The following is a 17,784-nucleotide window of genomic DNA, read 5'->3' as shown; positions in this document are numbered from 1 at the left end:
ATTCCCATCTGAAATAATCTAACCCATGGGTGTAACTCCACCCCATTCATGATTTTCTAGTTTCTTAATTGCCTGTTCTATTTGTTTATTATTTTGCAGCATATGCGAGATTCTCATTCTGTAGATTATGGATTTCAAGTTGAGGGATAGAGAGAGTATATAATGTCTATTGTGTGAGATTGCTTGAATTGTCTCATTCTCCAAAACCACCTTACTTGCAGATGGGTCACATTATGATGGTGTGCCGACACCAATGTTTTATTGCTGATTTGGGTTTTTCCCAGCTGGAATCACATAGAATCAGTGTTCTGGTATGGGCCATCTTGTTAATCCAACAGTCATAAAAGCAGTTATGGTGGTCACACAGTATCTTTCCTTGCCTTTGTAGGCTATATTAGTCCATCCCTCTTCCCAGAGTCATTGACTCATCTTATAATTGGGTGATTCCTCATCAATTATAAATCCGCAGGCTAGAGTGGTATGTTTTCATTCCACATCACACCTACAAACTCGAGTGGTCCCAATGGGGTACAGCACTCTGTCAGGGGTTCTTTATCAGATGGCTTGGGTATTATTGTTTATGTATCAGGCCTATTCCAGAGTCTTTACTCACTTCAATAGACTCTACTGGGTACTTCCCAAGGTTGACTCCCATTCTTTGTTAACAAGAGTAGTGCCAGTACCAGCGGTATGTTTTCCTCGTCCCTACCCTCGTTTTGGAGGGCCAGCAATACCATTCCTATCTGGTGCATCATAATGTAGTCTGTGTCATGGTTCCTTTGAACCATTTTCTCATAGAAACATAGAAGATAGGAACAGGTGTAGGCCATTCGGCCCCTCGAGCCTGCTCCGCCATTCTGTGAGATCATGGCTGATCATCCAAATTCAGTACCCTGTACCTGCCTTCTCTCCATATCCCTTGATCCCTTTAGCCTTCAGAAATAAATCCAACTCCTTCTTGAATATATTTAATGAATTGGCCTCCACTGCCTTCTTTAGTAGAGAATTCCACAGGTTCACCACTCTCTGGGTGAAGAAATTCCTCCTCATATCACAGAAATCACAATCACAGAAACCCCACAGTGCAGATAGAGGCCATTTCGGCCCATCGAGCCTGCACCGACACACATCCCACCCGATCCCCGTAACCCCTACACCAACACATATCCCACCCTATCCCCGTAACCCCACGTATTTAATCCCCCTAACACTAAGGGTCAATTTATCATAGCCAATCAACCTAACTCGCACATCTTTGGACTGTGGGAGGAAACCGGAGCACCCGGAGGAAACCCACGCAAACACGGGGAGAATGTGCAAACTCCACACAGACAGTCGCCCGAGGCCAGATTCGAACCCGGGTCCCTGGCGCTGTGAGGCAACAGTGCTAACCACCATCTCTGTCCTAAATGGCTTACCCCTTATCCTTAGACTGTGACCCCTGGTTTTGAACTCCCCGACCATCGGGAACATCCTTCCAGCATCTAGTCTGTCTAGTCCTGTTAGAATTTTGTAAGTTTCGATGAGATCCCCTCTCATTCTTCTAAACTCCAGCGAGTAGAAGCCCAATCGACCCAATCTCTCCTCATACGTCATTCCTGCCATCCCAGGTATCAGCCTGGTGAATCTTCGCTGCACTCCTTCCATGGCAAGAACATCCTTCCTCAGATAAGGCGACCAAAACTGCACACAATACTCAAGGTGTGGTCTCACCAAGGCCCTGTACAACTGCAACAAGACATCCTTGTTCCTGTACTCAAACCCTCTCGCTACGAAGGCCAACATTCCATTTGCCGCCTTAACCGCCTGCTGCACCTGTATGCTTGCTTTCAGCGACTGGTGCACAAGGACACCCAGGTCTTGTTGCACTTCCCCTTCTCCCAATCTATTGCCATTCAGATAATAATCTGCCTTCCTGTTTTTGACACCAAAGTGGATAACCTCGCATTTATCCACGTTATATTACATCTGCCATGCTTCTGCCCAATCACCCAACCTGTCCAAATCATACTGGAGTTTCTCTGCATCCTCCTCACAGCACACACGCCCACCCAGCTTTGTGTCGTCTGCAAACATGGAGATATTACATCTAGTTCCCTCGTCCAGATCATTAATATATATTGTGAATAGCTGGGGTCCAAGGACCAATCCCTGCGGTACCCCACTAGTCACTGCCTGCCACTCGGAAAAAGACCCGTTTATTCCAACTCTTTGTCCACCAACCAGTTCTCTATCCAAGTCAATACCTTACCCCCAATCCCATGTGCCTTAATTTTTACACGCTAATCTCTTATGCGGGACCTTATCGAAAGCCTTTTGAAAGTCCAGATACACCACATCCACTGGTTCTCCCTTATCTATTTTACCAGTTACATCCTCAAAAAATTCCAGTAGATTAGCCCAGTTGTTCATGAATAAACGAAGGGATTTGATTACCCTCTGTTATCCAGTCCCTTCTGTACCACATTCATCACACATGTCGCATAGAGGCTGCATACGATACCTCTAGTAAGGTCTTGATTCTGGTTAGCCTCATTATTTGCCAGTAATCCTTTTAACTGCTTCATTACCTCATTGTGTTGCCACTTACTTTCTATATCTATTCTATTTACTCCTGCTAACCTTGCCGTGGCTCCTATTCCAAGCTATTCTGTCAGCCCTCGCTTTCTTTGTGATTTAAAGTGATTCTCCTTATGTTTCCCATCTTCCTCGGCCCTTATATCCTGTTTTCTATTCTTTACTAACACACACTTTACTAATTCGCCTACCATTTTGTCTATTAATTGTGAATAACTCCCTTCACATAATCTAGTTGACAGATTCAAGCTCATGTTTAACACAACTGGTACAATTTCACAATGCACATTGTTATATAATACATTTCCTGATTCAATTACTTCTAGTCCATTAACATTTGGGTTCTTTTGCTGGATCAAACAGTTCTTTTTTTGAGGTGGGATGTCTTTTTTTTGGTCCCACATACATTTTAGCGTTATGATGATCACCATCAGCGTTTGTACTGGACAAGCCAATAGTTAATATTACTTTCAACACTAGACATTTCTTTCTTTAAAATAACCTGCTGCCATTACCTTTTAAGTTTGTATTGAAGTCTTTTACACTGTTCTTGAATTATTTATTGTCCTAGTGTGATACCAACTCTTTAACTAAACCTTATTAATTCCATGACCAATTTAGTGTTTGAGGTCAGAGTGTGTCCCATCCCACCTGTTTCAGGGGAGTCTTTCTGGTCCCCCGCATACAGAACTCCCAATCTTCCCAAGGAGCCCGCCTTAGGTTCTTTCTCTCTCTTACCACTGAAATTATGTTTTTGAGAGGCTATACCTCGGTTTATCACTGATTCAAAACCTAAACCTTTGGAGGTCCTCTGCTTCCTCATGAAGGTCGCTTCTTGCTTAGATCCATGTTTTTTTATGGAACCTGTAAGGTATGGCCTCCTTGTCTCCCACCTTCAGCTTGTAGGTGATTTATATACAACCATGGCCTCCTTGTCCAGACAGAGACAGGCCTTGGCCTCCCTGATTTTTTTGTTTTTAGGCTCCCTACAAGCTTTCTTTGTTCAGCAGTTAGTGGAGGCCTTAAAACTGATGACCATTCTAGCTGTAAAGAAATTCCTAACTTGATCAGCATTCTCTTTACTTTTAATTTAATTTTAACCCCTCTGACAGGTAGCAGTGTATTTAACTCTATCCTGATTATTTCAAAGTTGGTTTTTCAATGGAGAATGTGCCATGGCCTTGATGATTTAAAAAGTTATCTCACTCTCCTGAGCCACAAGATATCGACAAACATCCACTGACTCCCACAGCTACCTGGACAACAATTCCTCCCACCCCGCTTCCTGTAAGGACTCTATTCCATTCTCCCAGTTTCTCCGTCTCATCTGTTCTGATGATGCCACCTTCCATGCTAGTGCTTCCGATATGTCTTCCTTTTTCCTCAACCGAGAATTCACCTCTACCGTGGTTGATACAGCCCTCGACAATGTCCGTTCCATTTCCCGCACTTCTGCTATCACCCCTTCCCCTCCCTCCCAGAACCATTATAGGGTTCCCCTTGTCCTCACCTTTCACCCCACTAGCCTCCACATTCAACAGATCATCTGCCGCCATTTCCGCCACCTCCAGCGTGATCCCACCATCAAACTCATCTTCCCCCCCCCCCCTCCCCTCCCCTTTCAGTATTCCGAAGGGACCGTTCCCTCCGAGACACCCTGGTCCACTCCTCAATTACCTCCAACACCCCCTCCCCTTCCCACAGCACCTTCCTGTGCAAGCACAGGATATGTAACACCTGCCCTTTTACCTCCTCTCTTCCCACTGTCAAGGGCCTCCAAACACTTCTTCCAGGTGAAACAGCGATTTACTTGTTGTACTTGTAATTTAGTATACTGTATTTGCTGCTCACTATGCAGTCTCCTCTACATTGGGGAGACTAAACGCAGATTGGGTGACCACTTTGCGGAACAGCTCTGTTCAGTCCGTAAGCTTGACCCTGAGCTTCCAGTCACCTGTCACTTTAATTTACCACTCCTCTCTGTCCTCGGCCTCTTACACTGTTCCAACGAAGCTCAAGGTAAGCTCGAGGAACAGCACCTCATCTTTCGATTAGGCACTTTACAGCCTTCTGGACTCGACATCAAGTTCAACAATTTCAGACCATAACCTCTGCCCCAGTTTTTTCACATGGCAGCTGTTCATGTTTCTGCCATTCCCATTTACACCTCTTCTAGACCCATCTTTTGTTTCTTTACTTGTCACATTACCATCATCCCTTTTGTCATTTAATCTCTCCTGCCTTCCATCCTATCACAGACCTTCCCTTTTGTTCTTTCCTCCCCTCCCCCCTTTCCCTGCCCCTGCACTTGCTTAAAAACCTGTTCCATCTCTAACTTTTTCCAGTTCTGACGAAAGGTCATCGACCTGAAACGTTAACTCTTGTTTCTCTCTCCACAGATGGTGTCTGACCTGCTGAGTATTTCCAGCATTTTCTGTTTCTATTAGCCATTTCATGTTGTGCTGTTGTCGCTAACTGAGCATGTCCGAGACCTGTTCTCCAGTGCAAATTCATCATGCATTCCTGCATGCTAATTATTTCATACATAACATGCGGTGTCTGGAGATCTTTGCATCTCCCTCTGCATGTTTCTAATGTCTCGGGTAGTGCCCAGCCTATCAAATGCAGATTTCTTATTGTTCAGTATAGGCAATGACACAAACATCTCCAAGAGAAAGCTCATCAATTTACTACACGTCCCTGACTTTCGCAAGAATGTACATTAATACCAGATTGTACCCAGGTGATTTATGCCAATTCCCCTAAGAACAATGATTTTAGAAAAATTCCCATTTGGTGGTGTAATTTTCCTGTTTTCATCTTATATCCTCACTCACTTCCTCTCATTCAATTTTATACAGTATTCACCATTTCATTCATGAGCCCCAGAGGAACTTTACTGTCTAATACAATATTATCATAATATCTTTAAAACATAGACCAAACGTTCCCACTTGGTCCAAATTTTAACACATTTTTGGTTAAATTTTATTTAACCGAACCTGCTCTTTGACCTTTTATTCCCCAAAATATGCCAGAGAGCAATTCAGTCTGCAAAATGAGGGATGTTAGTTACCTTTAACACAACAGTCTCCCCCACAAAAAACTTCTTTCTGAATACATAGTTTGGACGGATTATCCCCTTAAATTTCAGATAAATTTCCCTTCCAGAGTGCTTGAACAGCAACTCTTACCAATTTATCTAATCAATTTTAATTTCACAAACAAATTATGTCCAGACTTTGTGATTTTACAAAGAAGACAAATGTAACAATTGTGTTTGGATGCAAGTCGTTTATCTTCCCCTTTGAGCAATGTGTTTTGGAAAATAACAAACTATCCCGATAGGTTAAAGTCTTAAGTCCAATTTTGTCACCACGCTGCGACATTCGATGTCTGCAGATAAATTCTTAAAACTGCTGGATCGCTTGCTATGCCATCAACCTCCATACGGTCTGGGAAACCATTGTGGCACTGCTTAAGAGCCCAAGGGGTTAATTTGACAATTCATAATTTCCTTCTGTCACCATGAGGAAATATCCACTTAAATTAAGAAACTTAAATTTAATAATGCCCCAATATAAATTTACATTGAGCAATACAGAAATGGTTTCTTGCTGAATTAAGAAAACAGCTGTCAGCGGAAAGGGTTAACTTCTTTGTAGGTTTATAAAACATTGTCAGATGCCATTGCATCACTTCTTGTAAATTTAGGAAAACTTTCCCAAAGAACCAAACACATTTTACTATTTTTTCCAGCAAAAATCGTTATCAACATCACTATTAACTTTAAACATTGTGAACCAATTCTGTTCCAAACTTTCATTGTGGCCACAGTGGTTATTGTAAGTTGTGTGCGGGTCTCTAGTTCCAGACGTGAGGCTTTCACATTGGGGAAAAAAAGGGGAAGACTGGAACTAGAGACTCGTATACAACTTACAATAACCACAATTTCACCGTGGCCACAATGAAGGTTGGGTTTTCACCATTTAATAGGTTACAGTAGTTAAACCTCAATAGTTCTAATTTAATTCAGACCAATATTTTATTGACTAAACACAATACAGAACAGATGAAATAAATCTAAATAGTACATGCTTACAGTAAATTACATCTTTTCCTTTTCAGGTGTCTTTCCAAATGACTAAAAAAATATATTGACTATAACTGAACAAAAAATTAGTTTTTTCAGTGAAACAAAGCTTTTAACACTCTTGCACAAAAGGGAAAAGAGGGCAGAGCCACAGTGGCACCAAAACTTTCTCTCAAGCTTTTTAAAGAGGCAGTACACTAAAAACGTGCAGATTTTAACAGTAGAAAAGGGACAAAATCTTTCCCTTTCTCCTACTTTATGCCATCATAGACTACCTTATCCTTTTTTCCTCAAACCAGTTTTCAATTTCTGATGTTTGTTTTTTCCAAATGAGATTAAGTAGCAATCAATTATAACCAAGTTATAACTTGTTTACCCCTCTGATTCTTCTGAAACTGGTCAATTTAATCAATCTGAAAATTTCTCTCTACCCTATCAGTTCCCCTTAATATCCCTGTAAATTCCAGGGAATACAACCGTAGTTTGTATAATCTCGTCACGTAATTTAATCCTTGCATTCTACATAGAAACATAGAAGATAGGAGCAGGAGTAGGCCATTCGGCCCCTCGAGCCTGCTCCGCCATTCGATGTGATCATGGCTGATCATCCAAACTCAGTACCCTGTCCCTGCCTTCTCCCCATATCCCTTGATCCCTTTAGCTCTAAGAAATATCTAACTCCTTCTTGATTATATTTAAAGACTTGGCCTCAACCGCCTTCTGTGGTAGAGAATTCCACAGGTTCACCACTCTCTGGGTGAAGAAATTCTTCCTCATCTCTGTCCTAAATGGCTTACCCCTTATCCTTAGACTGACCCCTGGTTCTGGTAAATCTCTGCCCTCCCTCCAAGGCCAACTTATCCTTCCTAATGTGTGGTCTAACCATGGCTTTGTACAGCTGTGTCCCCTTGTATTTTAGTCGTCTTGATATAAAGGCCAGCATTCCATTAACCTTTTTGATCATTTCTGATTTCAATGATCTATGTGCATTGATCCCCAAGTCTCTTTGGACCTCCACTATTTCTAGCTTTTCACCATTTCACAAGTACTATCCTGTTCCATCCTTTTTAGGTCCAAAGTGGATGACTTCACATTTTCCTACATTAAAATCCATTTGTCACAGTTTTGTCCATTCATTTACTCTATTAATATCTCCTTGTAATTTATGCTTCCATCTACACTGCTTACATTGCCGCCTATCCTTGTGTCATCGGTTGACTTGTAATAACAGCACTTTGTAATTGTTCAAACTGATTTGAAACAATACAACGGGTTCTTTTTTAATTGTAGTCCAATCTTTTGAAAAGTTTAAGTTCATTTTCTATCATGGCAACCGTAACTTCAAATCTGAAGCTTGGACTGAAACCTGTCTTTTGTAAAACAAACTTGCTTTTGCTTTTCTCAGCCTTTCCACCCCAGTGTTTCTAACTTAAATTGTAGGTGAGACTTTTTTCCCAATTCTGGGTGCACAATCTTAAATTAAAATAAAAATACCCTATCAACTATATTCACACTTTTATGCAACTTAGAAATATAAGGCTGTAATTTGTGGCCCCTTTTCTACTGTTAAAATCTGCAAGTTTTTAGTGTACTGCCTCTTTAAAAAGCTTGTGTGACGGTTTTGGTGCCACTGTGGCTCCGCAAGAGGGCCTATAAGAGATTGAGGACTACATGATTAGTACAGTGGTCCTTCAGCCACTGTCACGTTAAAACACCATATAACTTTTTATTTGCAAATTGAATACTACTCTCACGTGTATGTGTTCTTTTATCCTGAGTCCTGTTGTGTCGCCTTGGTTTGTCGATGTTGAAAGTAGTCTGTCTACCTCCTGCCTCAGAGCTCGTTCGTGATTGAGTTCTTGATGGTTGAGGTTCGACTTCAGTCCCATCTCGACGCCCCCCGGTTTTCAAACAGCAACAAGATTAGGTCCTTCACTCCATTCAGAAGCTGAATTAACAGAGTTCCAAATGCCAACAGCCTGTAAAAATATTTCTGCATAAATTAAATTTATGTTTAGACATGACCAGTTAAACAATTTGGTTTTGTTTTACCATACATACTCCTCCAAAATCTAGGGACATATATGGCTTCCTTTTGCATACAGATGTTTTTGAAAGCATTCCATTTTTCTTCAGTTTTTCTATTATTCCCGCTGTATCCTGCCCAATCAATCTTGCTCAAGTTATCTGCGATCTTTGCAAATATAGCCCTCTTAAAATCTGGGATGAACGTTAATTTTTTAGCAGCCTTGGTTTGGCTGAGTAAGTTGAATCTAATAATATTATGGTCAATGGCCATTAGGGCGGGAGGAGGAAGCTCCATGAATATCCCCATCCTCAATGATAGTGGATAGTGGAGCCCAGCACGTGAGTGCAAAAGACAAGGCTGAAGCGTTTGCAACCATCTTCAGCCAGAAGTGCCAAGTGGATGATCCATATCGGCCTACTCCTGAGGTCCCCACCATAACAGAAGCCAGTCTTCAGCCAATTCAATTCACTCCACGTGATATCAAGAAATGGCTGAGCGCACTGGATACCGCAAAAGCTATGGGCCCAGACAACATCCCGGCTATCGTGCTGAAGACTTGTGCTCCAGAACTAGCCACGCCTCTAGCCAAGCTGTTCCAGTACAGCAACAACACTGGTATCTATCCGATGATGTGGAAAACTGCCCGGGTATGTCCTGTCCACAAAAAGCAGGACAAATCCAACCCAGCCAATTACCGCCCCATCAGTCTACTCTCAATCATCAGCAAAGTGATGGAAGGTGTCCTCGACATGCTATCAAGCGGCACTTATTTGCCAATAACCTGCTCACTGACGCCCAGTTTGGATTCCGCCAAGACCACTTGGCTCCTGACCTCATTACAGCCTTGGTCCAAACATGGACAAAGGAGCTGAATTCCAGATGTGAGGCGAGAGTGACTGCCCTTGACATCAAGGCAGCATTTGACCGAGTGTGGCACCAAGGAGCCCTAGTACAACTGAAGTCAATGGGAATCTTGGGGGGGTGGGGGGGGAGCGCTTCACTGGCTGGAGTCATACCTAGCACAAAGGAAGATGGTTGTGGTGGTTGAAGGTTAATCATCACAGCCCCAGGACATCGCTGCAGGAGTTCCTCAGGGCAGTGTCCTCGGCCCAACCATCTTCAGCTGCTTCATCAATGACCTTCCCTCCAACATCAGGTCAGAAATGGGGATGTTCGCTGATGACTGCACAGTGTTCAGTGCCATTAACAACTCCTCAGATAATGAAGCAGTCCATGCCTGCATGCAACAAGACCTGGACGACGTTCAGGCTTGGGCTGATGAGTGGCAGGTAACATTCGCGCCACACAAGTGCCAGGCAATGACTATCTCTAACAAGCAAGAGTCTAACCACCTCCCCTTGACATTCAACGGCATTACAATCGCCGAATCCCCCACCATCAACATCCTGGGGGTCACCATTGACCAAAAACTTAACTGGACCAGCCACATAAATACTGTGGCAACAAGAGCAGCTTAGAGGCTAGGTATTTTGCAGCGAGTGTCTCTCCTCCTGACTCCCCCCAAAGCCTTTCCACCATCTACAAGTAACGAGTGTGATGGAATACTCTCCACTTACCTAGATGAGTGCAGCTCCAACAACACTCAAGAAGCTTGACACCATCCAGGACAAAGCAGTCTGTTTGATTGGCACCCCATCCACCACCTTAAACATTCACTCCACCGGCGTACCGTGGCTGCAGTGTGTACCATCTACAAGATGCACTGCAGCGACTCACCAAGGCTTCTTCGGCAGCACCTCCCAAAGCCGTGACCTCTTCCACCTAGAAGGACAAGGGCAGCAGGCGCATGAGAACACCACCACCTCCAAGTTCCCCTCCAAGTCGCACACCATCCTGACATTCGTCATCGTCACTGGGTTAAAATCCTGGAACTCCCTCCCTAACCGCACTGTGGGAGTACCTTCACCACACGGACTGCAGCGGCTCACCACCACCACCTTCTTGAGGGCAATTAGGGATGGGCAATAAATGCTGGCCTTACCAGCAATATCCACATCCTATAAGCGAATTTAAAAAAAAAAAAGTCCCATTGCTGTTTGTGGGACCTTGCTGTGTGAAAATTGTCTGCTATACAACAGTGACTATACTTCAAAAAGTACCTCTTTGGCTGTGAAGCACTGAGATGTCCTGAGGTGAAAGGTGCTATATAAATACAAGCTTGTTCTTTCCTTGCTAATGTTGTGTAAAAAAAACTATGTATCTACAAATCTTGCAGCCATCTTACCCTCAATACTGGATGTATCACCACTGTACCATTGAATACTTGGGAAATTAAAATTTCTTATCACACAGACATTTCCCAGTTCAGTTGCTCTACAGGTGCAGCTGCTTTAAATCTACAGGGAGGCAAGCCGCCCCACTGTTTGCCAATCTTCCAAGGCCTTGTATGTGCCCAAGTGGCCATGGAACAAGATCACATGGGCCCAGAAATTCCGTTCGCAGGCCTCCCGCGGGCAGAGGGCTGCAATCTGGAAAAATCTGCGCTTGGACCGGAGGGCTTCCGGGAGGTGCAAAGTTCTGTTCCTGGGCCTCTCCAAACTGCCGGTGTGCAGGGCCCACGTATCCCAGAGGCGCAGGCGGTTCGCAGCGTCCTTGGGATCATGTGGGCCATGGGGAGCCAATCAGAGAAGGGAATCCCCATTCATAGATTTGACAGGAAGACCTGTCAAATATATGAATAGAGATCACCCCCAAAACATAGTAAATCTTCAAATAATTTTTTTTAATCGCATTTTTAAAATGACTATTTTAAACAAAAATTTAAATTTTTGAAAAAAGTAAAGTTTTTAATGGGGCTAAAAATAAATTTACCTTTTATTTTTAAATGATAAATCAGTGGAATTTTTTTTTTTACTTTTTTCAACTTTTTTTTTTACCAGGCACAAGAATTGTAAGTGTTTTCTGCAGGCGGAGGGTCTCCAAAAAACGGAACTCTCCACCCGCAGAGGCCCTTCTCCAGGGCAGCCGGAAGATCTATCAAGAGCTTTCTTGACAGTTCGGAAATGCCGGTTTGCAGTGCATGCCTGAAACTGGCATTTCCGATGTCCCTATGGGTGAGTACACAGCGCGTACTCACCCGTAGGGACCGGACTATCCGGCCCATTGTGTCCACCGGTACGCTTGAAGCCTTCCGCAACCAGTGGGCACTACTGGACACAGTTTGGTTGATTGATCATGGAAATAGGATCCTGATTTAATTGCACAATTATAATTTGGCTGGGCTATTTGTATTAGTGATGCCTTGCTCTGTGGGAGGACACAGGTGGTGTCGAATTTGTAGCAGTAGCATTAGATAAACCTACTGGTCCTTTTCAAAATAGTCTCAATTTCTTGGAATTTGTGCCCTGAATCCCTCATCATGGTGGGCCTCTTGACCTGGAGGCCTATAACAGGGGACAGTGATCAATTTTGGGCCAAATAGCTTCAACCATTTGAGCCCAAATCGCTTCAGCTGTACCTTGTGAAACAAATTTGGTTCTCATTAACAGATGCAGCCACACCTCCTCCTTTCAGTCCTGCTCTGTCCTTTCGGAACCCCATATAACCTTTCAGTTGTATTTCCAACCCATCATTTACACCTAACCATGTCTCATAATACATATAGGCCCTGAATTTGCAGTCGGCGGCGTAGCTAAGGAGTACGCCGCCAACCTCCGAAGGAAATCTGCACTTGCCTTGTGCGAACCCCCTTTCAAGAACTTGCTTTCAAACGCTGCAGAGTTGTGCACAGCGTAGTGACCCACGGATCCCAGGAGCACACCATTTGTGAGTATGCGAACCTGGGATCACATGGGGCGGTGCTCCTTTCACTTCCTGACTCTTAGCCAATCAGGAAGCAGAGGAGATTGCTGATTTGTATGATTTATAGAAGTCAAGTCAGTATCAAATATTCATTAAAAAGCACAGACCTAAGCTTCATGGAGGTACAAACTACGAGCTGACTGGAGTACATCACATTTACATTTACGGTATCGGCTGCAGTAAACTGCATAAGCTTGGCAGCAATTGAAATCTTCAAAACAAATAATAGGGCAATATTTATTTTAGCATTCTAACGATCTTTAAAATTGTGTCAATCAAAACATTTATTTTTGTGCTGGACACCAGACAGACAGTTGATTTACTTCATACTCCCAAAGTGAAATTCTGAATAAACGCAACAGCAATACCGGGGACCTTTCTTTGTCCCTCCTTTATACTGATACTAGCTGGGGGGAGCCTGGCTTTGCCAGGGCTGTTTTGGGCCGGCCGGTTTAAATCGAGTGCCAGGCTTTGGGGCCTCTCTGTGAATCTGCTGCCGGGCAACATTTTAAATCGAGTCCCAGGCTTTTGGGCCCTGTCTGTGTCCCTTTGTGAATCTGCTGCCGGGCAACATTTCTACCTTTTAATACCTTGAAAGATGAAAGTGAAAGTGCTTATAAAAGGTTTTTGGTAAATCTTATGTTATTTTTAAAAGAGATACTAACTTTCAAAGTAGTTTGAGCTGGAAGCTGAAGTCATGGCAGTGAAACAATGGCTGCCACATCCCCGAGATGAAAACGATTAGTCCCGCCCACACACACACACACCGATTGGCCAACCATCAGGGGACCGTACTGTAGGATTGGTCAATCGTGACGGCACAGGATTGGTCGAACCTTGACGTCAGTCAATCAATGCTAGCAGATAATGAGTTTAATTTTGAAGGTTTTTTGCATAAGGCGCGAACAATTTTCGTCCGACCGAAAAGTAAATACGCTTACGAACGTCCCGGAAGCGTAAGCTTTCTTCGGAGGTAACGCGCGCGTAGGTACGCCGTATAACTTTCGAGCGCATAGCCGGACAGACGCACACCCGAGGACAGACAGAAGGACAGACAGATCGACCGATTTATTTATATATATATATATATATAGATAGATAGATAGATATAAGTAACTCCGAAGTGGAATCTAACATTCAACGGCTGTCATTATAATAAATTCTGTAACTGCAATCTTCTCATGGTAACAATCTGTCATTGTAAATCTCTCATTAGAACAAAGTATGTTTATTCAAAATTCACAAACATCAGTTGTTGCAAACTTCTTAACACATACTGGCAATACAAGTCTCTCGTTACTTTACACTCTGATTATTAACTTCCCATTTTAAAAAAAAAGTTACAAACCGCTCATTTAATTCTTCATTCGGTGTGCTTACAAACACTTAACCTCTTAAAACAAATCTCCCATTATCGCATTGTCTTGTTACAGATTTTTTTTTTAATACAATTTTTTCATCTGGTCCCCTTACGCTGTGCAACAGGCTTCCTGCACCTGTTTGCACCAGGCGTAAATAATTCGGAGTAGCTGGCCAATTAGCCCAACTTTTCGCCAGCACATTCATTTGTAAGAGGAGGTGAAAGACGCAGCGACGCCTATGTTCAGTTGGAACTGGACATATTGCAAGTTTGGAATTTAGCGCATATTCAGAAATCCCAAACTTGCGGTCAATTTCAAAGGCAGTATGATGGCGTACTCTCATACCGACAGTGAATTCACGGCCCTAATGTCTAAGCTCTCCATACCTGCATAAGACTATAGTTCCAACATTTTATTTCTAATACTTTTAGCATTTAGATAAAAAACATTTTAAAGCAGTTAGCTCGCTGCTTTTGAATTGCTTTCCTCTTGTTACAATCCTTGCTGAAAGAGTATTAAGAGCCATAGTTGTTTCTTGCTCCATGTGAGCTACACTCATTAGCTAATACATCCCCAGCCCCAACTAGTTTAACATCCTCTATCAACATTCTCCGCCAACCTCTGATCATCCAACCAATTTAAATAAAAGCCATTCCTCCTATAAAAAAAAAACATTTAAAAAATAAATAAATAAAAAGTTTAACTTCCCCACAAAATGTCTTCCAGTTGTCCTATAAGCTCAGTCTGGTAATCATGTTGTTCCTCTCTGGTGAACCAGTAAGCACAGATAGTGGACCTGAAACCATGACTCTGGCTCCTTTATTCTTGAATTACTGATTAACCAACTGTAGTTCTCCTGTAGAAGAATATACTTTTTATCCATTATGTTATTAGTACCCACATGTAAAGCAAACACAATTCATTGACACTTAAATTCATCAGCTCATCCACTTTGTTGTGTAGATTCATGACTTTTGGAAAATACATAACTGCTCCCTCGCATGGCTTACCTTTGCATGGAGTGCTGTCCCATGGAATTCATTTTAAAAGAATGTAATTCTTTCTATGATTATCTTAAAGTATACACTTTAATTACTGTCTCACAGACCCAGTGGAAACAATCCATCACTATCGTAACCCTTCATTCTCTATCAAGTCACCTGTTAGCTTTCTCAAGTGTACAAAGTGTTGACAATCTAGCTCAAAAATTACATTAACTTGTGTTGTGTTGGAGAGCAACCTTCAATTCAAAGTTAGTGAGTATCTCTGGTAGTGACAAACTGATAAACATTATAAGCTAAACCAATGAGCACAGTCAGAGTAGTATTGTCTCAGGATTGTGTCATACTGTAGGGAAAATTACTTAAAATACCCATAGTTGTATAACTGGTAATGCTAATCAGTAATTTTATGTAGCTGACAGATCAATGTTACTCAAATGTTAAAGCAAATGTGTTGCTGAGCTGGTTTACAAATTATTTTCATTGTTTAGTAAATGTCCCATTCCTGTACTAAACTAACTACTCTCTGTTTCTTTATTATACAGGCTGTTGAAGAACTATTCAACCTTATGCAGCTATTTGTAGCTCAGAGACCAGATATGAGAGAAGAGGAATTGGAGGACATTAAACAATTTAAGAAAACCACCATTAGCTGCTATTTGCGTTGTCTGGATGGACGCTCATGTTGGACTACGCTTATTAGGTACAGAAGGCAAACAAAATCAAGGAATGTTTCTCAGCATTTGCACCGCATCCAGTGTAATATGAAAAATATCTAATTTAAGGAGTAATCCTAATGAGTATAATTTTGGGAGGTGATTCTGGTGGAGCTGGTACAAGGTTAATGAGATCTGTAGGAATGGTGGTTTGAAAGGAAAATTTAAAAACTTGAACGGAAGCTAATGGGCTAGTGGAAGGCTTTATTTTTTCTTCCACTTTTCTGCCCACCTGACCAGTCCATTGATATCTTCCTGCAGTCTACAGCTTTCTTCCTCACTATTAACCACACGACCAATTTTTGTATCATCTGCAAACTTCTTAATCATGCCCCCTACATTGAAGTCTAAATCATTGATATATACCACAAAATGCAAGAGACCTAGTACTGAGCCCTGAGGAACACCACTGGAAACAGCCTTCCAGTCACAAAAACACCCGTGGACCATTCCCCTTTGCTTCCTGCCACTGAGCCAATTTTACATCCAACTTGCCACTTTCCCTTGGATCCCATGGGCTTTTACTTTTCTGACCAGTGGGACCTTGTCAAAAGCCTTGCTAAAATCCATGTAGACTACATCAAAAGCGCTACCTTCATCGACCCTCCTTGTTACCTCCTCAAAAAGTTCAATCAAGTTAGTCAGACACGACCTTCCCTTAACAAATCCATGCTGACTGTCCTTGATTAATCCATGCCTTTCTAAATGAATTTTTTCCAATAATTTGCCCACCACTGAAGTTAGGCTGATTGGTCTGTAATTACTCGGTCTATCCCTTTCTCCCTTTTTTAAACAACCGTACATGTTAGCGGTCCTCGGGACACCACGCCCGTAACCAGTGAGGATTGGAAAATGATAGTCAGCGCCTCCACTATTTCCTCCCTTGCTTCTCTTAACAGTCTAGGATACATTTCATTCATGCCTGGTGATTTATCTACTTTCAAAGATGCTAAACCCCTTAATATATCCTCTCTCACTATGTTTATCTCATCTAATATTTCACACTCCTCTAACTACAATGTTTGCATCATCCCTTTCTTTTGTGAAGACAGGTGCAAAGCATTCATACCCACGTCTTCAACCTCCACAAACAGGTTATCATTTTTGGTCTCCAATTGGCCCTACTCTTAGTTATCCTCTTGCGCTCTCTATGTATCTCTATGCTCTCTAAGATCAACTGTTTAAGTTAAAATTTAAACTTTACATTTTTAAGTTTATTCAGGCTTAAGCAGAGACAAACAAGCAAGCTCTCCTGCTGGAGAGCTGCTGTAGTTAGTTAATTAGCTAACTGGATTAAACTGGTTCCTGAAACAGTAGCAGAGCAGTGCTGACTCATCTGAGTCACAAACAGTATAAACACAGGGGCCTGTGAGTGCAGCCAGCACAGAGTGAACAACTTGGGAGTTTAAGTGTGGGAGCTTTAAGAGTTAATCTCTTTTAAAATTTAGTGTTAATTGCTAGTAGCTCTTAAGATCAACTGTTTAAGTTAAAAATTAAACTTTAATTAATAATCTTGTTGTGCGGGGTCCTTTAGGGAAGAGTGACCATAACATGATAGAATTCTTCAATAAGATGGAAAGTGAAGTAGTCCAATCCGAAACTAGGGTCCTAAATCTAAACGAAGGAAACTACGAAGGTATGAGGAGTGAGTCAGCTATGATCGATTGGGGAGCTTCATTAAAAGGCAATGACGGTGGATAGGCAAAGGGTGTGGTAAACCACTGTTTGTATTCCACAACACAGCCAAGGATGCCGCGGCGGGCAATTTGGAAGCTGCTGGCTGCGGACTGTGAGTGGGGGGAGGGGTCCACCGTACGCCATCGCTACCGCCATGGCTGACGTCCCCAGGGCCGGTCCTACTGAGAATGACCGTGGCACTGGTCAAAGGGTAACATTTAAAGAACGAATGCATGAATTGCAAGAGTTATACATTCCTTTCTGGCGCAAAAACACAAGGAAAAGCGGCCCAACCATAGCTAACAAAAGAAATTAATGATCATATTACCTCCAAAGAGGAGTCATATAAAGTAGCAAGTCTGAGGATTGGGAGCAGTTTAGAATTCAGCAAAAAAGGGCCAAGAGATTGATTAAGAGGGGAAAAACAGAGTATGAGAGTAAGCTTGCAAGGAACATAAAAGCGGACTGTAAAAGCTTCGACAAGTATGTAAAAAGAAAAAGATTAGTG

At 42.4% G+C, this 17,784-nt stretch overlaps 1 protein-coding gene across 5 annotated transcripts in view; it reads left to right on the top strand.

Moving 5' to 3' along the window:
• The window catches only part of usp34 (ubiquitin specific peptidase 34), a 277,821-nt gene that overhangs the window by 221,967 nt on the left and 38,070 nt on the right, over window positions 1–17,784 (top strand). For all 5 annotated transcript variants that reach the window (XM_085981444.1, XM_085981442.1, XM_085981443.1 and 2 more), the window contains exon 68: window positions 15,429–15,586. In XM_085981444.1, coding sequence (XP_085837570.1) covers window positions 15,429–15,586 — 158 coding nt within the window. The remainder of the gene's footprint in view (window positions 1–15,428; window positions 15,587–17,784) is intronic.

The sequence above is a fragment of the Somniosus microcephalus genome, chromosome 3 (genome assembly GCF_052327205.1).
Source record: "Somniosus microcephalus isolate GS21.2 chromosome 3, FLI_Smic_1.0, whole genome shotgun sequence".
Lineage (NCBI taxonomy): Eukaryota > Metazoa > Chordata > Chondrichthyes > Squaliformes > Somniosidae > Somniosus > Somniosus microcephalus.
This window is presented reverse-complemented; position numbering and strand designations above follow the sequence as displayed.